The sequence below is a fragment of the Xyrauchen texanus genome, chromosome 24 (genome assembly GCF_025860055.1).
Source record: "Xyrauchen texanus isolate HMW12.3.18 chromosome 24, RBS_HiC_50CHRs, whole genome shotgun sequence".
In the NCBI taxonomy this organism is placed as follows: domain Eukaryota; kingdom Metazoa; phylum Chordata; class Actinopteri; order Cypriniformes; family Catostomidae; genus Xyrauchen; species Xyrauchen texanus.
In genome coordinates this window covers 29582777-29609095 of record NC_068299.1, presented here as the reverse complement: position 1 = coordinate 29609095, position 26319 = coordinate 29582777, and the positions used below count along the sequence as shown (strand labels likewise).

Genomic DNA, 26319 nt, shown 5'->3' with positions numbered 1-26319 from the left:
GTGTTATTGAATAAATCAGCAAATCTTATGCCAGGAGAATATGCTACACAGGGCACTACTAGCTTTGCTTTAGGGGTCTTTGAATAAAGTGCACAAAGTACAAGCTACATAATATATTACCATTGAAAACAGTGAAGAAAAGAAAAGATTATAGTGTGACTTCAAGCTTTGTGTGTATGTCTGTGTGGAGGGGTATAGTCTGGCATGTGAAAGGTGTACACGTTTAAACACAAAAAGTAAAGTGAGATGTGGTCAGTCTTTAAAAAAATTTAAAACTGGTATTTTGCGAAATTTGCCGTTTTGTTTTTGAGGTACATTTTTTAAAGATAATAGGCAGTTTTAATGAATTGTTCAGGTATGCAAAACAAAATAATTGTTGGCAACACTTTACAATTAGGTTGTATTATTTAATATTAGTAAACATAAATGAAGAGTACAGTAATTTTACATTTCAGTTATTGTTAATATAAAAATTATTATCGTTCAAAGTTGTATACATTGACATTAGTTAAAGCTACACTATGTTAGACTTTTTTTGTTAGAAATGAAAAAATGTCAATAATGAGCAAGTACATGAACAATCCATCTTCCAAACCACGTTTTGCGGATTCACTATAGTAAGCCTATAATAATTTATATATTAGAGCTGTCATGACTGATTTGGTGGGAAATTGCATACTTCCATCAGTCATCTGTGCGTGTTTACTTCATGTCCGTAAATAAAGGAAAGAAGGTCTGGATCTGCTACAGCGCATTTACAGCCGTGGCCAAAAGTATTGGCAGTGACATAAATTTTGTGTTTTGCAAATGTTTCTGCTTCAGGTGTTGTGGTGTTGATTCACATTGTTTATAGATTATTGTGCAGAATGATCAGATGCATTTTAAATAATTGCAAAAAGCTTAATTGGCCAAAAAAATGAACTTATCACAAAAACCCAAATTGCACTGTTTTTTGGTCCTGGCACAAAATAACTGTGACAGGGCGGAGGGCGGGTCCGGGTCGTGATTCTACACAACCGGTCCCTTATCAGGTCTAATCAAGCCTGCGAGAGGGTTAAAGGCCGACTGCGGACAGTGGAGCGACAGAGAGAGAACGTTTACAGGCAGATGTCTGTCTTATATATGTGTGTGTGTTTGTGTCTTTTGATTTAAGTTCTTTATTAAATATAATTTATATTGTTGAGCCGGTTCTCGCCTCCTCCTTTCCATTAATCCCTTTACATTGATGCCGAAAACCCAGGAAGGAGAAGGGATAGGCCGTAGTGGAGTTCTCACCGCTACAGTCCACCCCAATGGAGCAGCCAAGGCCTAAAGGAAGTGGAGGAACGGCCGCCGACCGCGAGGGGAGAAGGTGCTCCTAGCCAACAGCCTGGAGTGGTCAGGGCCGCTGCCAGGTGCGGGGGGAGACCCCTACCAGCCGCTAAACATAGTGGGGAGGGGCTCCCGGCCGACTGCCTTGAGCAAGAGAACCGCTGCCAGGGGCGGGGGAGTCCCCATTTGTTACCCGAGAACGCGGCGGGACGTTCCGTCTGCCAGGGGCCCGAGGACTGCTTCTGATCCGCCCAGGGAGGCGCAGCTGTCATCTGTTAGAGGGTGGAGGAGTGGCCGAGGACCAAGCTACGACGTATCGGAGAACTGGCGAGTAAGTGTTTTTTTTTTTCTATCTCTCTCTCTCCTCTCTCTCTCTCCCACTGCTGCTCCGCGTTGACCTTTTCCCTCTCTTTTAAATTTGACAGTGTTTTTTTTTTTTGGGTGGTCTACACTGTTACAGGAAGTACCCCCTATTTTAATCATTATTGTTTCTCTCCCACTGACCCCTCTCAGGTTCAGGAAGGCAGGGATGACCTGCCGGCAGATGGGGCGTAAGGCAAGCCCTCCACGAGGGAAAGAGAGGGGGGTGTACGCCATGCCGGGGGCTCCCCGGCCTAAGAGAATGAGGGCGGAATGTGATAGAGCAGAGGCCGGAGGGCGGGGCCGGTTCGGGTCGTGATTCTACACACCCGGTCCCATATCAGGCTAATCAAGCCTCCGAGAGGGATAAAGGCTGACTTCGGATGGTGGTGCGACAGAGAGAGAGCATTTACAGGCAGCTGTCTGTCATCTATATATATATATATATATATATATATATATATATATATATATATATATATATATATATATATATATATATATATGTATGTGTGTGTGTGTGTGTGTGTGTTTGTGTCTTTTGATTTAAGGACTTTATTTAATATCATTAATACTGTCAAGCCAGTTCTCGCGTCCTCCTTTCCATTATTCCCTTTACAATGACCAGCCAACATCATTTCACTAATCATATCAACAGCACCTGGGACGGTTTGAACGTGTACTAGTCTTTCTGATTGGAAAGAGCAGACTGTTTGCTCTAAAAGGAGGGAAGAAGTGCTTCCAATCATTGTGTTCTTGTTAGCAATGGTTACCTCTAAATAAAGACATGCAGCCATCATCACTTTGCATCAAAATGGCAGATCATCAAGAACTTTAAGGAGAGAGGTTCAAGTGCAGTGAAGAAGGCTTCAGGACATCCCAGAGTGTCCAGCAGGAGCTAGGAGATGAAAAGGCGAACGCTACCATGAGTCCTGTGTCATGCCAACAGTGAAGCATCCTGAGACCATCCATGTGTGGGGTTGCTTTTCATCCAAGGGAGTGGGCTCTCTCACAATTCTGCCCAAAAACACTGCCATGAATAAAGAATGGTATCAAAACATCCTGCAAGAGCAACTACTCCCAACGATCCAGGAGCAATTTGGTGATGATCCCTGCATTTTAAAGCATGATGGAGCATCATGTCACAAGGAAAGAGTGATAATGAAGTGGCTCAGAGATCATAACATTGAAATTTTCAAGATCCCATAGAGAACCTGTGGTCAATCCTCAAAAGCCGAGTGGGCAAGCAGAAGCCCACAAATTGTGATCAAATCTGAGCACTAATAAGTCAAGAATGGATCGGCATCAGTCAGGATTTGGCCCAGAAGCTGATATCCAGCATGCCAGAGCGAATTGTAGAGGTTATGAAGAACAAGGGTCAACACTGTAAATATTGACTCTTTGCATAAATTGAATGTTTTTGCCAATAAAAGCCTTTAAAACTTATGAAACACTTATCATTGTTTTTTAGTATACCATAGAAACATTTGAAAAAATAATCTACAAATACTGAAGCAGCAAACTTTGCAAAACACAAAATGTATGTCAATGCCAATACTTTTGGCCACTGCTGTATATGTGTATTGATAGTTGTGGTATTAGTTTGAAGCTGAAAGCTTGTAACCACAACACATGATCAAAATTGACCATGGATCATTCAAAAAGGCAATCCTCTGGGGAATCACCTGTTTTCAAAATAAAGCGACAGAGCCTGTTATAATAAAACATGAAACAACATCGGCTTGGATTTTTTTGAAGTGGCGTCAACTTTGAGATCTGAAAAGATTTAAAACCGAGTCACTCTGATAAGTTGATCACCTGTAATCATGGTTCACCGGTACTCCTCAAACCATCAGATTTATCTGTGCAGAAGAGCAAAGCCTAGCTCATAATGTAATTTCTACCAGAAAAGACACACAAATACATTTAATAGATTTTGCATATTTATCGATTTATTTAAAATGATTTCCTTTGGCACAAGTCCCCATCCAACAATCCAGCAAAAAAGTTTGCGATCCTCAGATTCTGCTGATTTAGATGGCAGGGGGCGAGGAGCCTACCCCCCCCGGACAGTGACCAAGCTGGTGGTGGTGGGGCGGAGGAGGTCACATGCAACGTATCATGACAGTAAGTTAGGGATGATGTGTGTGTGTATATATATATATATATATATATATATATGATCTGAAAAATAAAAGTAGCAATACCATTGGATGACATAAATTAATGATGTGGTCGATTGGCAGCCGTGAGTCTTCCTGATAGATTTATCGCATAGGCTTCCATTACCAAAATGATGTGCCTCCGCAAGTAACTTGCAGTTCTATGCTTCAACCGCTAGTGGGCCAAATGTTAGTGTAGCTTTAACCAAATGCATTATGAACTAACAATGAACAATATAGTTATGAGGTATATTTATACATTTATCAAGATTAACAAATGCTGTAAAATCATTTTACATTGTTAGCTCATGATATTTAATGCACAATAAAACCAAATAGAACCTTAATGTAAATTGTTACCAAATTGTTAATAAAACAAACAAACAAAAAAAAACTAAAAAAACAATCAGAACTGTTTTTTGCACCAGGCTGTATATGCATTTAGCATATAATGTTTTGGAAAAGGATCTTAGAAGTAACTTTTCACTATGCCTAATGGTCGACTCAGAATGTCACTGCATGTCTAAAATCTTCACAATTTACACAACAGGAGATGGGATTATTCTCTACATGGATAAGAGAAAGCCTTAGTCTTCTCTGTTATGTATTCTTTTTTTTTTTCTTTTTTTTTTTTAAGCACTATAGAGATGCCTATTCTATTGAACTTCTCTTTTGAAAAGAAGGACAACCACTTTTACAGAATCCCGGAGCCCTTTTAAAACTTTGTGACCTGAATCTTTTCTCTGCATAATGTTTGTCATTGTAAAAACTATACGCTTACATTTTTCTCTAGTCGATGGATGTCAAAACACGGCCAATGCATTATGCATATAGCATTACTGATTTAAAGTGTTTACTTGTCAGCTTAAGGAAATGCAAAAGTGTCAAGTCAGTGTGAATTCACACTCTTGTCACTGCTGCTTGTATTTCATGGCATTTCACATAAAAAGGTTTTCAGGATCCACTTCACCAGTTTTATGGTAACAAAATGAACAGCATATAAAATTTATACCTGCTGGTTGATGGAAGGCAGCAAATGCTAAATATGCCTGAGCTGACCCTTAAAAGCGGAATATCTATACTTCACCATTTTAGACTGCAGTCACAATTCAACCATGTCCTATCACCATACAAATCTATACAAAATGTAAACACAATATTTTGTATTATACCAACAAAATCTCACCTGCTGTAATGCTAATTGTTTGACACCATTATGTACTTAAAGGGATAGCTCACCTAAAAAAAAATGTTTTGTCCCAATTCACTCACCCTTATGCTGTTTCAAACCTGTATGACTTCATTTTCTCAGTGGAACACAAAAGTAGCTGCTGCTAGGCAGAATGTTAGACTCAGTTACCATTCAATTTCAATGCATCTATTTTGCATCCAATTCAAAGTGAATGGTGACTGAGGCCATCAGTCTCTAACATTCTGCCTTAAATCTCTTTTTGAGTTCCACGGAAGAAAAAAGTGAAACAGATTTGGAACAACATGAGAGTAATAAAATGTCATTTTTGGGTAAACTATCCCTTTAAATCATTAATCTTTTTGTCACTACATAGCAGGACATTACTGTCTCTTCTCCTCTATCTTCCAGGTTTCACACCTCCCGGGATGGATCGGTCATCTCCAGATAACAGTCCAGTGCATGGCTTAGTGCGGCAGGCATCCATCACCACCGGATCAAACATCCCGATCATAACTGAACTCGGTGAGATGCGACTGCTAACATGTCAGAGTCATGAGTCTAATCGTGATTAGAACGCCACATTGATGTGTTCCTCCTAATGTGCATGTCTGTGATGTGTATAATGGCACACCTGAATATTTCACAGTCTGGGCCAAAGTCATGTCCTCAACAACTGTGCTTTTAATGCACTGGAAGAGACCTAGACTTATAGGGAGTGAAAAAAGCATGTAGTAACAAAATGGATCCATTTATAAATAACAATGAGGGTGGCACAATTCCCATGGTAGGGGGCCTCATGAAACTTTTAGATCTCAGAAGGCACTAAAGCACTAGAGATCAGCCACTTCAACTCTCCACTGACCCAATTACAGCATGTTACACCAGAGAGGCTACAAACGAGGCCTCACAAATACTAGAACTTCATGCAAAACACACACATACACATATGTTGTGCCGTCCCCTCAACACAAACAGAGCTCTCCTCCTTAAAAGGGTTACATGGCCTGATTTACTGAAGGTTTGCTGACATTTTGATATTGGTAGAGGTGAGACAAGTATTCAAACTAATTAGATTTTGTTATGTTGTGTTGATTTTCTTTCTGTCTCAAATTTTTTACTTGATTCTACATAAGATTTACTGTTAAATATGTATGATAACTCTATATCATCTGTCATTAAAGACATCTAGCAATCCTACTTGACACTGACTAATCTGACAGTAAGTGTGTTACTTTGATTCAAGCTAATACTAGAAATGAGTCTTGAGAGGTTAAATGTTATAGTATTTACACTTAAAGACACTATTTATAGTAATAGTTGTTCTTAGGCACAAAACTTAAAAAATACAAAATAATTCAACCTTTCATTAACTTTAAATGTATGTTGTGAATGTATTGACACTTGTTTTTTTTATGTCTAAATGTGTAGTATGCACTGATGACTTTCACATATGAAATTCCTAATGGAAAAAAACAACAATAATTGAATTGAATTGTATATGAAGTGTTTAACGACTTCAAAGTCACTTAGAGTCAAAACTGTCAGTTTTATACAGTTTCTAGTTGTTTTTAGTGTTGTGATCAGGCTATTTCTTAAGTAAATATTCAAGTTCTGTATTTGATCTCCAGAGCTAAGCATAAAACATTGCTAAGAGGAAGAAAATTCAGTAGTGTTCGATATGAGAGCGAATTCAAAATAGATTTTGCTGTATCCCCTGAAGTCTTGTCATCTCAAACCATATTGCAAACAATTTTTTTTTCATCCATTTCTTTCTCATGTACTTTTCAAACAGCATTCTGTCATCCCTCCACTGCATCAATTGATACTTGAAGATCTTGATGTAATAAACCAACTAGAAATTCCTTACTCTGATGAAGCTGTTTAGCTTGTAGCATAAACCTCAGCTAAAAGTAATTCATGGCTACTTCCCTAAACAACATCTTTAGCGATCAGTGGAGCTCTTGGTAAATCAGGCCTGCAATATCAGTGCTGTGCTGAGTATCTGAGAGATTACATGAGAAAAACATACAATGTTCAGTGCATTTTCTTTCTCCTTTTTTGTTCTAAAGCAGTTCACAGTAATCTTTTTCCCTTATTTGCATTATACTAGATACCAAAGCCTAAAATATATGCCTGTTATCATGAACAAACACTGTTGAACTGTGTTGCATGGAATTCTTAGAGAAGCGCTTCATCCTGACACTGTACCTTTAGATTTCTAATCCCACTCTTGACATGATACTCTCATTTATGCTTTCTCTTTCTTTGGCTTTGAACTTGTTTCAATAACTGTCTCCCCTCAACACTGTTTTATCACCATTAGCTAAGCCTTTGGTTTCATTAAGTCAGGAAAAAAACAGTGGAACCAACATACAAATGATAACAGAACTGGGTAAGCTGTGCCTTTGTCCTCCGCTGCTCTGATGCACTGCCTCCTTCATTGGCTTGTCTTGATTTCTCGCGCCGCAGATGAGGCCTGCTCCCATGGCATCACTTTGAACACATTTTTATCCTTAGTTCTGGTTGAATTTGACGGTCTTGTTTTTTTTAGCCTTTTTAAGGATTTATTTTTCTTTCTTTCTCAGAGCATCACTAGGCCTTTGATCATGTCAGTCTGTCCTTGTGGCTGTTTCCATAGCATCTCCCTGCAGTTCAATTCTCTGGCCCGGGCTCTTTTTCATCAGCAAACTGTCTGCGAGACTGACATTTCTTTTCCTCAGCTCACAGGAAGTATGGGAAGAAATCAAATTAAAAGAAAAACAAAAAATAGATCAAACCTTGCTTTAAGCTGTTTATTTTTATTTATTTATTTTGGGGCTGGGCCTAATCTCCGAAGCACAGATTTTTGAAACGGGGTGAAACAAAGGTTCACGCAAGGCTGTGTTCAAACAGAGCAGGATTTGAGGGCTTTGTCTCCATACATTGGCTGCTGAGACAGTCCCAAATACCCTCAAAGCAGTCAGACTGCTGCTGTTGTCCAACCAAAGACACAAATGTTTAAAAGCTTGTTATTCTTTATAAGTGGGCATAAATGCTTGTATTTGTGACTGATTGGCAGGTATTCTGTTACTTTAATCTTTATCTTCCACAATGGCAACTGTTCATCACTTTAAAGGATAATTAGCTCCAAAATGAAAACTTCTGTTAATCGTTTACTCACCCTCACCCTTATATTGTTCCAAACCTGTAAGGAGATGTAAAGCAGAATGACAGCTTCTGTCACCATCACTGATATATAATATAGAACTGTATTGCTGATGACATCATAACAGTGAAGCCACGGCGCCGCCATATTACTCTGCCCAAGCATTCCGGTGTGTCTAATTATTTAAACAATAGTTATTCAATCACCGATTTAATATCTGAAATCTGCATGTACATCCCTACAGTGCAAATGTCCCAAACATGTAATTATTTATTTAAAATCAGGAATTTTTCCTTTTTCTTGAAAGCCAGTGTGAGTTATGTATATCTATTTTAAAGAGTATTCACCTCTAATAAATAAGCTGAGTGTAAAAAAGTTCACTGAAACTGAGTTAAGATACAAACAGACATTTTCACACTTATTTATTGTGAACATCAAAGTGTTTGATCAGAGTTACTTATTTTATGTTTTCATCAAAAAGTGCCTTCTGGTGGTCACTTGAATAAGAGTGCAATCTCTCTCTATCTATCTCCCTTTCTCTTTATAACACGGACACAGCGGGCGCGCATAGAGGGAGGTAGACACGCAAAGCAAAGGTGGTTAAAATTAAACAGATATGCTAGGTTTAAATGGCAAATGAACATGTATTTATGACATGTATCCATATCCATTTATGACTTTAGAGAGCACATCACTATAAAAACAGGCAATTCCCGGTCTGACTATTTAAAGTCCATCCAGGGGAAAGGACATGTTGTTACTCTAAAACAAGCAGACATTACAGATTTTCCTACTTACATTACAACTTGTGGACAGTTTTGCCACTTCCTTTGGTGATCGTTGTGCTGCACTGTTAAGCTGCACGCTGGGGCATGTGAATGTTCTGACATCATGATCCATGTTTATCTTTTCCTTCGTTACAAATATTATCCATAAGGAGCAAATTAAACACGATTGTCACTAGAGGGTGAAATGCGAATGACGGATCTGGAGGTAGGAGATGGTGAAATGGTGGCATTATCAGCTGTCAGTCATTGATGCTCTATGACATTTTGGGCACACCAATATGGCCGCTCAAGCACTTCCGGTGGCTTCACCTCCTGCTGGCAGTTTACCATTTTGTCAGCGATCCAGTTCTATACATGTCAGTGGTCACCATTCATTTTCATTTTATAAAAAAAGATGCAATGAAAGTAAATGGTGACTGAGACTCTTATATATTATAATCAGTGGGAGAAAATAAGTACTATGGGTTTAGAACAACATGAGGGTGAGTAAATAAAGACAGCATTTAAATTTGTGGGTCAACTATTCCTTTTGAGATATATATATATATATATATATATATATATATATATATATATATATATATATATATTTAACTTGTTCCAATTCAAGCCATTAAGGTACCACAATTTTTGAGTTAAATTTATTTTAATCTCCAGAATGCACGACCACTGAAGTGCATGCCGTTTTTTCTTTCTCCTCATTGTTTGTTTGATTTCATTGACCTGTTTATCAATGGCTGGGTAGAAACTGCACTTCTCCACCCTAAATTAATCTGACTGTTTGGTTAACTCTTTACATATTTTTCTGCATGGGTTTAAAACTTCTCTTTCTCTACTGTAGTGAATGACTCCAATGTTCAATTTTTGGACCAAGATGATGATGATGACCCAGATACGGAGCTGTATCTAACCCAACCATTTGCCTGTGGCACTGCGTTTGCCATCAGCGTGTTGGACTCACTCATGAGTGCGGTGAGTTATTGAATGTGTAACAATCTTAACATCTGCCACATTGACTCCTATTTTCCTACTTGAATTCAGATTAGCAAATAAACAAAATGTTTTAAAGAAATTATCACTGCTGAAGTTTATTGCGCAAATAATCCTTAATATTATCTACTTATCACTTCTTGATATTCAAAATTATGAATGATTTGGTGAACAAAGCAAACTGTCAAAAGGTGCACATTTATTTCTCCCACATTATGGCATGTCATATAGAATGGCATGAAAGCACATCTCACACTCTGGAAGCTAATCCTCTAAAATAATGTATAGGAAAGTGAAATCCGGCGGCTGTGGTGTGCTTTAGATGTAGGCTCAAGTGTTACCAGTAGGCAGACGTTGGTAAATGAAATGCCACACTGATCAGACAGCACTGTCAGCAACAGTGACATCAAAAAGAAAGTTGTTGCCAAGACTCCTCATGTAATGTGTCATGAAATGAACTTTCAAGAGTCTTACTAGATCTTTTAACAAGGTAATTGCTCAGGTTTTCTTTAATGGCATGTCTTGACATGCAAGTTTGGCTGATGTGGGGTCCAAAAGCTCTAATCTCCTAACAATTTCATCTGGGGTAGAATGGAAAAGATACATTTTCTTTTTTCCTTCTCTCTTCATTTAGTTCTCTTTTTCCCCCTCACCACATACGACCGCTGCTATCCCCCTTATCCGGATGATGGCTTAATTCCAGTACCTTTCACTTTGAGTGAAGTTAGAACAAAGCAGCCTTCGAGTGCATTTCACTCCGGACAAAGGTGAAGCCTGCTAATAGACAGCTCTCATCCATCATTCAGCTGAATGCTGCTGTCAGGGTCCTGGAGAGGTGTCACTCTAGCGCAAGCTTGCAGTGACACGGCCCTCTGGGGCTCACACAAAGTACTTTATGATCTTATTAGAATCTTTTCTTTTTATATATTAATCATTTGACAACTTTATCATCACTGTGCTGATTTTGCAGGTGTCCTGATGACATCATACACACAGTGCGTTCTAAAAGTCAACTAGAGACCACTTCGAAAATGAGGGATTAAAATTTGTATTTAAACCCGGAAAGTTTTTGGATTTTGAAAAATTACATAAAGAAGAATACATTTTGAAAATTCTACTTCTAATTAAATGTAATAAAATGTAAACAAATTTGTAAAATTGTGAACTCTTTTGGATAAGGGGTCTATTTCCTTTCTTCCACTGAAACACACAAGACGCTTTTTTGGAACATTCTGAGATCATGCTGGATAACATGAATCCTTAAGTTTTGCACAAACTTGTGGAGTCCATACCAGCTCGGGTGCATGCTGCCTTGAAAGCAAAAGTGGTACACACAAAATACTAAGAAATTCGGACATTTTTAAATTCTACTATTGAATGAATGAATGAACATTACACTCATGTAGCCCTTTTCTGAATCTACGCTCAAAGCGCTTTACACAGTGAACAGGGGACTCTGTTCAACCACCAGTGTGCAGCATCCACCTGGATGGTGCCATGGCAGCCATGTTGCGCCAGTACGCTCACCACACACCAGCTATTTGTGAAGAGGAGATAGTAGTGTGATAGAGCCATTTCATGGATGGGGATTATTAGGAGGCTATGATTGAGAAGGGCCAAAATATGATAAAAAATTATTATGATGATAAAATAATGTATTTTCAAAACATATTAAATTAGAAAAATACAAAATAGAATAATTTTAACTAGTGGTCTCTGACTTTTGTTAAAAAGAACACTAGAACACGTATTCTATTATGAGATCTATAAACAAATAGTTACAATAATGATAATGAAAATGTCCTCATGTGCAAAATGCTCCCCTGTTTAGCATGGCTGCTGATACCAAAATGGATGTGGATGGGGAGGAGACAACAACAACAGCTGGCGTAATTGCATTCCTGTGTCTCTTCCCTTCCCGGGGAGTAAAATGAGAAGAGACAGATCAGGGTCTAGATAACAGTGCCCGGGACAGCTCCAAAATCCTCACTGTCTTGAGTTGTGACTCTAATGGTGCTCACGTCCGGATCCTCTCCCTTATCTTGGCAGACATACTTCAATGATAATATCCTCACCCTGATCCGGACGCTGGTCACGGGAGGCGCCACTCCGGAGCTGGAGGCCCTGTTGGCTGAGGAGAATGCACTGAGAGGTGGCTACAGCACGCCGCAGACGCTGGCTAACAGGGACAGGTGTCGGGTTGCCCAGCTGGCCCTGTACGATGGACCCTTCGCAGACTTGGGGGTAAGTGGATGGTTAAGAGGAGCTGACACGTTTTGTCACTTTCCCCAACAGGGCTGGTTCCCCTGTCCGACGCCTCCCCTGCCTGCTAATGCAAAGTGAACAAGCTGAACAGGCAAAGTTAAAGTCTGTGCTGGAGACAGTTGTGAAGGAAAAATAAGGCTGCCCTTAAATCTTTCATTGTATTTTTGTATCTGTGTAAGAGTGCCATCCAATTTTGGCATTGGCTTATAATATCATTGTGGTGTAGGAATTGGAAATGGATATTACAAATGAAGAGAGAGGCAAATAACACTTGCTCTTAAGTTCTTAATTTCTGCTGTTTTGTATGATAAACAGAGATGTTTGGCAGAATGTTAGACTTAGTCACCAATCACTTTCATTGTTTAGAAAAAAGATGCAATTAAAGTGAATGGCGACTGAGACTGCCATACTGCCTAACATTTTTTTTGTGTTCCATGTTAGTCATGAATGTTTTGAACAACATGAGGGTGAATTAACAAATACAGAATTGTATTTGTCGTCAAATAACTGTCCCTTCAATAGGGGCCATATTGTACACTTTAGTCATTTATTTTCACCTGAAGTCTACTTAAAATTTTAGTCAAGGTTCTTGCACCAACAACAGTCATAATTTAGTTTTAATGGCTATTTTCCAACCTTTTCTGACACTTAGACTCAAACAGGCTGTTGTTGGCTTGACATTTAAGTTGTTTCAAATCTTCTTAATAGAAAAAACCTTTAATGCACCATTGTCGTTTTTTGTGTTTTTTCAAGGATGGCGGTTGCTATGGGGACTTATTTTGTAAAGCATTGAAAACATACAACATGCTGTGCTTTGGAATCTATAGATTACGAGATGCACATTTAGGTACACCAAGCCAGTGCATGAAAAGGTGAGCTGTCCGTTTTACGTCTTTTAATGTTAATTAGTTTTTAAGTTCATACTTTTACTGTTATAGGCCTCTATTCCAGCTCAACACAAGTACTGGGAAAATAAAATGAGTCCTACTTCATTTCAAGCTAATATCCAAAACCTAGAGAGCTGCCTATCTAGACAGCATTTTTGGGCATAATGAGTTAGCTTCTGACATGAAATATTATCTATCAAGCAGCAAAATTTAGCATACTTGTAAAATTCCTTGTTTTACCCATATAATCTAAGACAGCATCACATATATACTGATAAGATATTGCAACAAGCTTATTTATTTTACTTTCAAGTCCCTTGTAAGCATTGAAGATCATTCATGGCACACTGTGGCGTGATCATTAAAAATTATCAGTTGTTTATATATCTGTTGCTTAAAAGGTTCCATTTTTGTTTGGATGCTGTCTAAGAAGGTTGGTAAAACGCTTTAAATATTTTTTTTTCACAGCAATCTACACTCTATACCCCATAATGACAAACCAAAAACCAGATTATATTCTAACTTTGCAAATTCATTTAAAAGAAAAAACTGAAATATCACATTGACTTAAGTATTCAGACCCTTTGCTATCTCTCTTGAAATTTTGCTCATGTTTATCCCATTTCTCTGGATCATCTTTGAGATGTTTCTAAACTTTGATTGGAATCCACCACTGACAAATTCAATTGAATGGGCATGATTTGAAAAGGCACACACCTGTCTATAAAAGGTCTTACAGCTGAAAATGCATATCAGAGCAAAAATCATGCCATGTGGTCAAAGGAACTGCCTGAGACAGGATTGTGTCGAGGCAGAGATCTGGGGAAGGCTACAAAAAATTGGCTGCATTGAAGGTTCCCAAGAGCACAGTTGCCTCCATACAGTAACTCTTAAATGGAAGAAGCTTGGAACAACCAGAACTCTTCCTAGAGCTGGCTGCCCTGTCCAAACTGAGCAGTTAGTCTGGGGAGATTGGCCTTGGTAAGAGAGGTGACCAAGAACCCGATGGTCACTCTGGTTGAGCTCCAGAAATCATGTGTGGAGATTGGAGAAACTTGTAGAAGGACAACATCACTGCAACACTCCACCAATCTGGGCTTTATGACAGAGTGACCAGATGGAAGCCTCTCCTCAGTGCAAGACATATGAAAGCTCCTAAAGGACTCTCAGATGGTGAGAATCAAGATTATCTTGTCTGATTAAATGAAGACCATCCCAACTGTGAAGCATGGTGGTGGTAGCATCATGCTGTGGGGGTGTTTTTCAGTGGCAGGGACTGGGGGACTTCTCAGGGTTGAGGGAAAGCTGAACACAGCAAAATACAGACATATCCTTAATGAAAACCTGGTCCAGAGCACTCAGGTCCTCAGACTAGGCCGAAAGTTCACCTTCCAACAGGACAATGACTCTAAGCACACAGCCAAGACAACGCAAGAGTGGCTTAGGGACAACTCTGTGAATGTCCTTGAGTGCCCCAACCAGAGCCCGGACTTGAACCCAATTGAACATCTCTGGAGAGATCTGAAAATGGCTGTCCACCGATGGTCCCATCCAACCTGACAGAGCTTGAGAGGATCTGCAGAGAAGAATAGCAGAAAATACCCAAATGCAGGTGTGCAAAGCTTGTAATATCATAGCCAATAAGACTTGAGGCTGTAATCGCCGCCAAAGGTGCTTCAACGAAGTATTGAGTTCTGAATACTAATTTCAATGGAATATTTAAGTTTTTTCTTTTTAACAAATGTTCAAAGTTATCAAAAATCGGTGTTTTGCTTTGAAATAATGTGGGATGCAGTGTAGATTGATGTGAAAAAAGTTATAATTTAAAGCATTTTAGCATTAGGCTGGAACTTAACAAAATGTGAAAAAAATGAAAGGGTCTGAATACATTCTGTGTATGTAGACAGTGAGGTTTTGGAACAGAGGTGTAGTGTATGGGAGTTAAAGGTGACTTGTGTGCTATACAATATAGCCCACGTCTCAAAATCAAGTAAATGCTTTGCTTGCTCCTCCTACATGATTCTTGAACATGTTTCTTCAACATTTCCATGTGCACAGGTATGTCATCACAAACCCACCTTATGAGTTTGAGCTGGTGCCCACAGACCTGATCTTCTGTCTGATGCAGTTTGACCACAACGCGGGCCAGTCTCGAGCGAGCCTGTCCCACTCTTCCCATTCCTCCCATTCATCCAGCAAGAAGAGCTCTTCAGTTCACTCCATCCCAGCCACGAACCGTCAGAACCGCAGCAGCAAAGCACGAGAAGCTCGGGACAAACAGAAGTAAGTTGCTCTAGCCCTCTGGCTTGATTTGTCTTTTTAACCCAACAGAGTGAGTGAGTGAGTGAGTGTGTGTGTGTGTGTGTGTATGTACATGTGCGTTTGTTAAATTCTGTGGTTTTAGCACACTTCAAACAGAAAGGATGCTGTGTGAGTGTTTTATACTCAGTGTTCCTTGTTCTGTTTGTGAGTTTGCTCCATTGTTCTGTGCATATGGCCCCTGCCTTGACCATACACTGAGCTCTATAACCATTAGATCATTGCCTCATTCCAACTACACCTTAATAACCCAGGACCATACCAGCATCAGTCTGCATATCAATGCTGTATTTTACTACAATTACAGTAGAGCTATGAAGTTAGGTTTTATGAATTCACTAGAGGTCTGCACGTGCAAGGGATTCCCAAAGGAGCCGAGTAGATTTGCTGCGGTATGGGTTTAAATTCCTGCGTTGCCGTGGGAGCGGGCATTCTGAGAGAAGATGTTATTCTTAATAACACAAATCATAAATGCAACAAGTTCTCTGTTCCATGTAGTGTTGGGAAATCTGGCACATATACGTAAATCAATTAATTCAAACGGTTTGATTCCTTGAATCAAAAAGCAGATTCTTAAGTCAACACACAAAAGTGTTCACAGAAGTCCTTACTATATCCCAAATAGATTTGAGTATTTGTGGCCAGATTTTTAGGAGTAGAGATGGTCAGCGTTGAAATTTACCTCAGTGAACAACATATTGTTTATGGATGGTTGTTTAAATAGTTTTTCATTTAATATTCCTGCAAATATTCCAGCAGGAATGATTATTTTAGCATTTATTGTAAACAAGAAAAAAAACTGTCATATGTGCTTCAAGATTTATTTTATGATTGTTAACAATAAAACTCTAGCCTGCAAATAAAAAAAAAGCCCTATATGCAACTTATAATTTTTTTTCTATCTTTTCAGACATAACTGAGAATAATAAATAGCTAAGTTGACACCAGGGAAAAAAATAAACTTGTATTATAGGAATGAGGACCCATATTGAGTGGGAGTGGGTGGGAGGAAAATCTGTTCAAGTCAGGGGTTAATGGTCAAAAAGTCAAATTTGTATGAGCAGATGGGAAGCACCATGAAACTTGTGGGAGTGGAACAGAAAAACAAAAACCAAAAACTTTTTACCACAGACCTCTAGGATGAACTGCTAGGATTGTGTTTCTTTCCACTATTATTTGTGTATAGAAAGTATAGCTTTGATCATGGCATAGGTTTGTCTGTCTTTAGACATGACCACAAATGCTTCAGAGTCAGGTAACAGAGCATCAATGCATTTATTGCCTTCCTATGTGTCCAATCATTGTTATTTGTTTGTGTGTGAGAAAACTGCAAATTGCATCATCATGTTTTTAGTCTGTGTTAGTGGCTTATTTATTTTGTTATGCTCCAATGATTTTTATTTTATTTTTCGATTTTGCAGGTGGGATTTAGAGATGTTATCATAGCATAAATAGTTTCACACCATCCCTAAATGCCTTGCAGGTGCAGAAGCCCTTGAGGTGTATATTTAAGTGTCAATCATGCTTTGTAGTAACAAACAAATTAGTGTGTGGATAATTAAAATGTACACCATAATTAATTATTTACTTTACATAGAACTAATTTATAAAGACTGTATGTGTAGAGATATTAGCTCTCAACAAAATGGATGTGCTGCAAGCAGTAGCGGTTTAAACCACCACACAAACATCGTAATTGTATGGGGCCCCGGACGTTGGGGCGGCCCCCCGCCCTGGTAGGAATGTGCCGCTAATTTTTTTTGGGTGATATGTTGTTCTGGGTACACGAGCGAATACTTTGTTGTCAGTGCTCTTGGAGCGGTTCACGTTAGAAGCTGCTGGGGTCGGGACAGCTGAGTTGTGTTCGAGTTTGTGATTTATGAAAAAAAAAAAATATATGCCATCCTGAATTGTTTTGCGCACGCGCTCTCACTCACAGATACGCACAAATTTATGAGTTAGGGGCTGTTCACACCGAACATGTTTTTGCCTGCGTCTGCTCTGTTTTGTAATTTTTTTCCTCTGTAACATGCGCTAGATAAACTTCCATACGCTGCACCATGTCTTTCTGTTTCTTTAGTGTCTCACGGAGGACTGGCACATTTTTAGACACTGTGTGCCGAGACACCTGCGTTCTGTATCAGTCATTGAACTGTGTCTAGATTATTTTTTTAGCGCAGGTGTCACAAAGATTTAATGTTCTGAACAAGTTCAGGATGCAAAGAGGGGACTGTTACAATTATTCCAGATTGTTCTGCAAAAAGCAAATTTCAGCGCTTGATAAACGGCAAGGATTTTTCCCTTCTGCTCTAGTGTGCTGAGGGGCCGCCGTGCTTTGTATGTTTATTGTTAGTTACGAATGTTGCCTACAACACTTACATAAAATACAGCCTCAGCGTCAGTGTATAAGCTCCAGGTGAAAGTAAAGTTAACAAGACAGAAATATATTACTATTGTATACAACAAATCCTCAAAGTAATAAAAATGCTGTATCATATTATAATGATAAACTGGACAACAATAAATAATTGTTGGGTTATAAAATTAGTAAATAATGAATGAATTCCAAAATGTTACTGGGTGAAATAGTAGGTTTTGCACACCCTATTCAACAAAATGTTTTGTATATATTTATGTAGGTTAATATAGCTTTTTTTAATTACTTTATTGTGGAAAAACTGGAAAACATGCATTAATTATCTTACAATTACAATGGTTGATAGGTTGAATTTATTTATTTAATATTATGATTTAAAATACATTTTATGTAATTTATTTAAGCTTAAATTTTCAAAATGGGGCCCCAGCTTGGTCGGTTGCTTGGTGCCTCAGAAAACGTAATTCGCCCCTGGCTGCAAGGTATTTTGGGAAGTTGTGAAACCCTGCATTGACATCATTGCCTGTTATTATGTGTGCCTTAAAGCTATAATCCGAACAGTTTTAGTGTTTATAAGACATTTCCTCGTGTTTATAAGACATTTCCTCGTTTGTGAGAAAAAAGTAGGTTGCATTAGTTATGGAATAATTGCATTAGTTAAGTTATGGAATAATTGTGCTTTCATTTTGCCTCATTTTGCCTTATTAAATGTAAATATTACAGATGTGAAAAGTGAAAAGATTTTACAGCACTTATTCTCCTCTAAAGAAAAAAATAATTATATTGTAAATTAATTGTATTTTTTATTATGAGATCAGCTAAATATAGTTGTATCAAAGTATTATTGTTGTTGAAAGTTATTTAATAATGAAAATGTATTGTCAACATAAATTTATTTTAGAATAATTCCCCATAAGTTTGCAAAATAATGTCTAACTCAAAATGTGTATTGAGTTTTAGTTTTCAATAAGTTAACTAACAGACTGAAAATGTAGGGATATGATATCAGTTTTTCTGTTTGAGACGTATTACTTGCCTTAAACACTGTAAAACTTACATAGACCACTTTTTTTTTTGAAGTGCAACAAGGATGAATAGAATGGGCCCAGGTATGCAAGTTAATGATTCTGCATGATACAGCACCTGTTGTGGGATCTTTTAATCATAACTTTGTCCTGGTGGAGCACTGTTATGAGAGGGGATTTTGATTTTACTTTCAAAGGAAGTCATGGCTACTTTTCACCTTTGCTTTCTAACCGAAAGCAAATGGCTGCTGCTACTGCCTAACTCTTGTCATGCTCAGGATCATCCCAGCATTGCATGTGGTTGACTGTCATCCTCTCTTTACCTCCGATCATGTGATACCTCTGGTGATCTCTCTCAGTAGTACCCTTGACTTTTTTGAGTTTATCCTGTTCATTTATCTCTCATGAAATTTTCTTTATTTCTTTCTCTAAGACAAACTGCACTGTGTGAGAGGTCAGCGTGTCTGCACATTGTTCCTACATATTGATAGGTTTTATTTGCCCAAAACACTGTATTTAGACTGATTTATGTATGTTACGCAATGTACATGATAATTTCCAATTTTATTATACAAATAAACTAAACAAATTGACACTATTAAATGGAAAGTTCTGTCTCTAAAATCTGATTTAATGAGCCACATTCAAAGCCATACACCTGTGAATGCACACCATTTAGACATCTTTGTTGATGCACCAAGTCAATGCGTTGCATGTCAGCTGAAAACAACATAAACGGAAGGATTGTTTATTGTGAGTATTATTAATAGACTAATAAATGAATAATAGATTCATAAAAACAATGTTTTGTTTTAGTTTTTTTTCAGACAATATAATGGCTGTTATATATAACAATTTAATGATGTCAAATAAGATGTACACAAAATTGCTGAATTTAAATCTACACTTGTTTTGCATAATATGTACTGAAATTTACCAATTAAATAAATACGTTTAAATCAAAGATGCAAATCAAAAATAAGTAAATTGGTTCACTCATACAGTTCTTGTAAATTAACTGGTTAAAATATACTATTCAAAGATTCACACAGAAACCGCCTGATCTCATGAAATGTATGTGACCATGACAAGATTTTTGCTATTAAAAAAAATATGTGTTGTATTACTCATTTGGTATTGCAGTTTTTCAGTGAAATGTCCAGATAGGAGCACCAAAAGCAATTGAAATGATGATGTAATCAGACAAGTTTTTAAGGTAAATTTTAGATGGATGTTTTATAATCTAATGATACCTAAACTAATCCAGTAGCATTTCAAAATGGAGACACGAAATGAAAAGCACTTTTTCAGAAACAACCAGCCAACCAACCAACATTTAAACCCAAACGATAGTGTTAGCTAATCATATTGAAATAAGTGTACAGTATATAAGTAGGTGGGTCTGTAATTGTTAAAATGTATCTTTCTCAGTTGATGCGTTAGAGTAAAAATGTGACGATATAATAACATAGAGAGAAGCCTTTTCTCAAAAAAGTTGTGCTTTAAGTGAAAGGGAATAAAACACAATTGTTGTGTATACCTCTAATATTGATTTCACCTGGAAACTGCGGGAAATTTTGGAGTCACGTAAAACAAGTTTTGCAAAAATGTATATACAAGACCTGGTTTCACAGAAATGTAGTGTTAGAAAGTCAAAGGTATTAAGTGAAGTGAATCGTAAGCTGCTGTGAAATGATTTGTTGTGAAAAGCACTCTTCAAAAAATAAATAAAATGACTTCATTTGGACAGTTAATGTAAATGAATTTCAAATAAATTATTCCCCGAACTTGAGACCCAGCACCAAAGTCACTTTGCTTCTTTTCTGAAGTAAAACATGAAGTTAATTGCTGCTGTTTATTGCCTTGTTTCAGTTACACTCTGTTAAACAGTGTGTTTTATAAGTAGTTTTATACTGATTCAGTACAATATGTATGTAGCACAAAAGCAATATATAATTTTATTTAATATGATAGTATGTGTGGACTAAATTATAAAATTGTATATTTTTTTAAATTATTCAATTTTTAATCATCACTTTTCCTCCAAAGATTTTCTTCCTTAAATTAATCCAAAGGTGGTTAGCTACATTTTCTTTGTGGCTTGTAATTTAACAAACTACTTGAGGAGCTTGTCTGTAGTTTCACAGTTTCAAAGTAACTTCCCCAACACAGACCTATTCAGATCTTTGCAAAATGTCCAAATATTGGCTGATAATTGGTATGGTTGATATATCGGTCCATAGCTTAATCATATTTATTAATGTAATTGATTGAATAGCCATGGATTTTGTCATATTACTTTTGCCATGTTGCATTGCGCCTTGTTAGGCCTATTTAAAGAGGCAAACTCACTATAGCGCAGGGGTACTCTGGACCTTTTTTAATCGTGAAACATAGATACGGTTCGTTATAAGTTCCCCACTTGAACCAGTCAGATGAGCGTTCCGCCAAAATTCCCCTCAGATATCCGTGTGAGAGAGGGACCTATGATGAGTGTCCCTGAGCTTCTGAAATTGGCTCTTTTTAACCCTTGTGGAACCAGAGGATGTCTCAAGGCAATGTGAGTGCCAGCATCAATAGTAAACTCAGGGGAATGGAGTGAGGTGGCTGACTCCTTGCACCACCTCAGGCACAGCTCCACTTACATCAAACAACTGTGCTGTGACACTCTCCCCCACGGCTCGTCACAGCCTGACACTCCAAGGTGTGCAGCACATTTCAAGTTGGAGGAATAGTTGGAAATATTGGAGTGCTTAAAAATGACATTGCCTAGGAGGATTTGAATGTGATGAGGACCAATGCTGGCCCTACATATGGCTTAAGTCCTCTGAAATGTGGCTGTTTTCCTATCAAGACTTGATTCCAGTGCACTTTTAAGCCCTGATACTGTGCAAATCAAGTCAGAAACACACCATGATACAGTCATTTGTTTAGTTTAGAATATCCCTTATTGGAAGGCAGTAGGTGCTTTTACCAATTTGGACTCATAAAATTACATTACTCTAAGTGGCTCCTTGTACATATTGCGTTATTTTCCTAGTGGAATGAACACTAGATGCGCTACAACAACCATTACTTTTATTCCCTTTCACCCAAATCATGAGTAAGACTGCAGATTGTAAATTAATAAACACTTCTTACTCTGTTCCTCACACAATGCTATCTTAGTATATATGCATGATAACTTATGTGATACACTTTAAAGTTTTCGTTACATAAACAACTGCATATAAAAGCTTGTGCAAATTTCATCAAATTGTGCAGTAGCATTACATTTGCAATGCAAAGGACCAGGGTAGGATTCCTGAAGAACATAAGTCGATGCATGAGTCAAAGGTGTCCTAGAGGCACCACAAAATGATCTGGCTGATTCTGCACTAGCGTTTTTCATGTCACGCTTTGCTTTTTATTAAACTATCGGTTAGGTTTAGGGTATGTCAGTTTTATTGATTTAAAACTTGATAGCACATTAAGCTCATCTCATCTGTTTGGGCAAAATCTCACTTCACTTTAAGTGCCACACAAAACGAAACTGCCACGATACATGTAATAAACCACAATAAGAATATCATATCAGTCATGTAATTTTCATGAGATCAGGCTGGCTTTTCATACCGTACATTTCGCTGCATCATAAAACCGGTAATATATAGGTCCTACAATGTGTGTTTTCACCTTGTGTCTTTTTAGATGTGAATTATAATACATTTATAAAGCAAAAGTGGGATTCTATTTTTCAAACAGATATCTACAGTAAGCTTAACTCTGGAAAGGATTTGTATTAATGCTTTTCTTGTCTTCTGCTTCTCTCCTGTTTGGCTGTCTCACAGAAAAGAGATGGTTTACAGATGAATCAGAAAATGCATACCCACGGAACATTCAAATCAAGCCCATGAGCACTCCCATGACCAACCAAGTCAATCAGTACAAATCCACTAGTAGTCTGATTCCACCAATCCGAGAAGTCGAAGATGAATGCTGAATGAATTCCCCAGCCTTTACCATCATGGAGGGAGTTGGGTCATCGTGCTATAAAAGATGAGCTGTAATCTTGAAATGATGACGGCGCTGATACATTGTTCTTCCCTTGTACAACTTGAGGGTTCGAAGTGATCAGAGAACAGGAAGAGGGACCTCCTATGTGTATACCTTTAATGTGACTTCCAAACTTTTGTATATGTATACATAGTCATGTACATAATGACAATCAAGTAAGGATTGTACAGCCCCTAGCACTTTTTGAAATTACGTTAACAGGCAAAAAAAAAAAAAAAAAGTACTTCCTGTGATTCTTCGCAATATCTCACCTTCACTGTGACCTGACTCCATGCAGAGGGCATATATAATGGAGGATGAGGGTCACACCTTCATTCACGTCATCCAAACACTATCCAAAGATCGTCTTCAGAAGCTTCACATCAGTCCCACTGATTGAGTTGCATATCCTTTGTCCATTTTGTTTTGCACTAAAAATTACCACGTAATAACATTTGTGTTGCTCACGACTAGGGAAGAGTAAAAGCTTTCCCTCAGTTGTCCTCTCAGTTGGGTGAGATGAGGCTACAGTATGGCTGTTAAAGGAATGGCTTTGTTCAGGAAAGAAAGGTGTCATAAGTGTTTGCATGACAGGGTATGCATTGACCGTACTCCTGCATGACGTGTTGCCTGAAGTAACCTGAATTTCTGGCTCAGGAAAGGATGCCCTTTATATATATATATATTAGACAGAGAGAGAGAGAGAATATGGAAATGTGTTTGCTGTACTTGTCGTTTAATGCTAAATGTTGTCCCCAACGTAGCTTTTTGAAATTGGCAATACACTGAGGATATGCACTACTTCTGTTGATGTCTTGCCATTATCCATGACTGCTGGTGTGGCATTTGTTTAGGAAATTGTCTTTGAGCAAGGCTTATTGTGCGTTTTTTTTGTAAGAGGCTCCGAATCACTTGTTTGCGTCTGTGGTTCTGCTATTAACACAACTGTGTGGTGACTAATATCACCTGCTGATAATTCAACAATGATTGAGCTTTTTACCCTAAAACCTTCTCAAACATGAAATGAAGCTGACATGAAAAAATACATAAAATTGCCACATATTGCGAAAAGTGGGCATCATTGGTTCCTCCTTTGGATGTAGCCACTGCCTGACACAGGGTTGGCACAGGGGCAGAAAAGTGCTTGGATGTTCTCTGTGACCAGCCAAGATGCTTTAAACTCTGTTATTGACAAAAACATGCAGAAGCTCAATCATTATTTTCAATTATCAGCCAAAAAAAAAAAAAATGTTGGTGATAATAATGAATATCAAGGTTGCACATTAATGTTGTACCTTTGTTAAGTAGAACATATACTGAAGCAAATGCTTGAACTTTGAACTTTGCTTCAAGTGCTCTGTCAGATTTATACATAAGTACATTCTTATTTTTTATCCATGAGCGTAATCATTTTGTACTTATTTTTATACATATCAGAGAACTTTATTTCTAAATGTATCTTATATCTTAATAGCTACAGTGCACACCGGTTTGGTTTCTTGTCCAGTTTTGCCGCTAACGACAGAACATATCACAAAACATCAAACAGGACAAGTCAAATATCTCTGAACCAGAGTCAAAAAGTCACAATTTCAGTTTCCATTTGAAGTGGGATGCTTTGAAGGACCTCTGTAGCTATCAGGGACTAAAAACGGTTCAAGGAACGAAACCGAAAACCGAAATTGAACAAAAAGTTTTGCAGAACGTAACTGAAAACCAGAACAAAGTGATTTTCAACTGTTCCAGTGTGAAAACATTATTTGAAATGCTAATAAGCAGTTATAACCGGTTAATTTTGTTCTGATAATTTTTTCATGAAATTAAAGGCCAATTAAAGGGTTTATCATAGTAAACGTTTGTAACTACACCACTTCATGCTGCCTGAAAAAATTAAACGTGTTTTGATCCTGAAGGAAACTGCTGCATCACACATTTCTTTGCCTAATTGCTCGTTGTGGATGTCGCATTCTATGAATGATGACGTTTTTAACAACTATGTATAATTACTACATATACATGCACAGCTAATCCAGATACAAAACATTATTAGAGGTAAAAGTACTTTTCTCAGTTGTTTCCAAGTCTTCACTGAATTATTGTTAGATATGATGCATTAATACAGATTTGATGCTGCCGGGCTTTGACTCAAATGTTTTCCCTGACCAGGTTACTTGTTTCTGTTTTGAGATCTGGCAACACTGCAATTGGTATTCCACCCACCCCTTACCACAGAGAATTGTAATTTTAAAAATAACATTATTAACTGTTCTTTTATTTTGTTCAAACCTTTTGAAAGGAGGCTGCGGAACGTTTGAACCAGAATGAAAAAATCAGAACGAACCGTAATAAAAAACATTTCGTTTTTAGTCCCTGGTCGCTATACTACTAAAAACAGCGTGTGTGCTTTCATTTTCATAAGCTAACAGAGATGAAAATGGGGGCACTTCTCTGTCTGTTACACAAGTAGAGATGATAATATTTTTGATGTTTGACCTAAATTAGGTCTCTGTAAAGTGAGTAACATAATTCGATCATAATGCCATGAAAAGAACTTAATATGTTCTCAAGCAGCCGTGAGCTAATAGCCATATGATTGTAGATGCAAGAAGATAAAAAGTCATTATAACAGTTCCATTCACCTAGTAAAAAAAATTAAATGCATAGTGTAAAAATATACTGTATCAATTCTGCCCATTCTAGTCCGCTTTGACTTTCTAAAGTAAAAGGATCTCAGCTTTATTGTTTGTTTACTAGACAATTAGGCTTTGTCCTGAAGTGATTTTCTGAATTGTGATTACATTGGTGTTACACTTTGTAGCAAGTAGATTTCTTATTAAATGAAAAAATAATAATTATAATAATAATGTAAGTAAAATGTATGTAGAATTGGATTGTCAATAACATACTTGTCAATAACAAAGAGAGAGAGAGATTTTGAGCTAAAAGGAATCATAAATACATTGGAGTCAAATGTCAAATTTATTTGTTTTCCTTCTACGTAGGGTCCTTTTTTTGTATTGAAACTACAGTACATTACAAAGAACGGCCAATGGATCGGTAAGGACAGCAGGTTTTATTTGATGAGAAAAGTGTAGATGCACCTTCAGGACAGTAGAGAAGGCAAACTAGCTCTTTATTTTTGAGGATTACGTACAACCAGGTTTTTACATTCCATTTTGTCATCAACATTTTGAATCAGCTACAAACTTCTAGTTTGAAAATGTAAAAATAATTTGTTTGTTTACAGACTTTTTGAAAAGACAATACTCCGGTAGCAATCCTGATTACAAAAATGCAAAATCAAGCTGGCTTACATAGTTTATTTTTTTATTTATTTATTTGTTCACTATTCTCAAATAAGCTAAAATATTATTCGCCGCAACACACGTGCAATGTTTTAGTTTCATGCTATTTATTTGTACATCATGTGAAATGATACTACAGTGTACACATATCATAGTCT

General features: G+C 37.6%; 1 protein-coding gene across 5 annotated transcripts in view; it reads left to right on the top strand.

Moving 5' to 3' along the window:
* Positions 1 to 25291, top strand: part of kcnma1a (potassium large conductance calcium-activated channel, subfamily M, alpha member 1a) — a 300462-nt gene extending 275171 nt beyond the window's left edge. For 2 of the 5 annotated variants that reach the window (XM_052089533.1, XM_052089530.1), the window contains 8 exons: positions 5434 to 5547; positions 7349 to 7417; positions 9800 to 9930; positions 11998 to 12192; positions 12967 to 13085; positions 15159 to 15383; positions 18877 to 18905; positions 22652 to 25291. In XM_052089533.1, coding sequence (XP_051945493.1) covers positions 5434 to 5547; positions 7349 to 7417; positions 9800 to 9930; positions 11998 to 12192; positions 12967 to 13085; positions 15159 to 15383; positions 18877 to 18905; positions 22652 to 22803 — 1034 coding nt within the window. In that variant the 3' untranslated portion in view covers positions 22804 to 25291. The remainder of the gene's footprint in view (positions 1 to 5433; positions 5548 to 7348; positions 7418 to 9799; positions 9931 to 11997; positions 12193 to 12966; positions 13086 to 15158; positions 15384 to 18876; positions 18906 to 22651) is intronic. The other 3 variants (XM_052089532.1, XM_052089531.1, XM_052089534.1) reach the window with 2 other exon arrangements.
* Positions 25292 to 26319: the final 1028 nt, after the last annotated feature.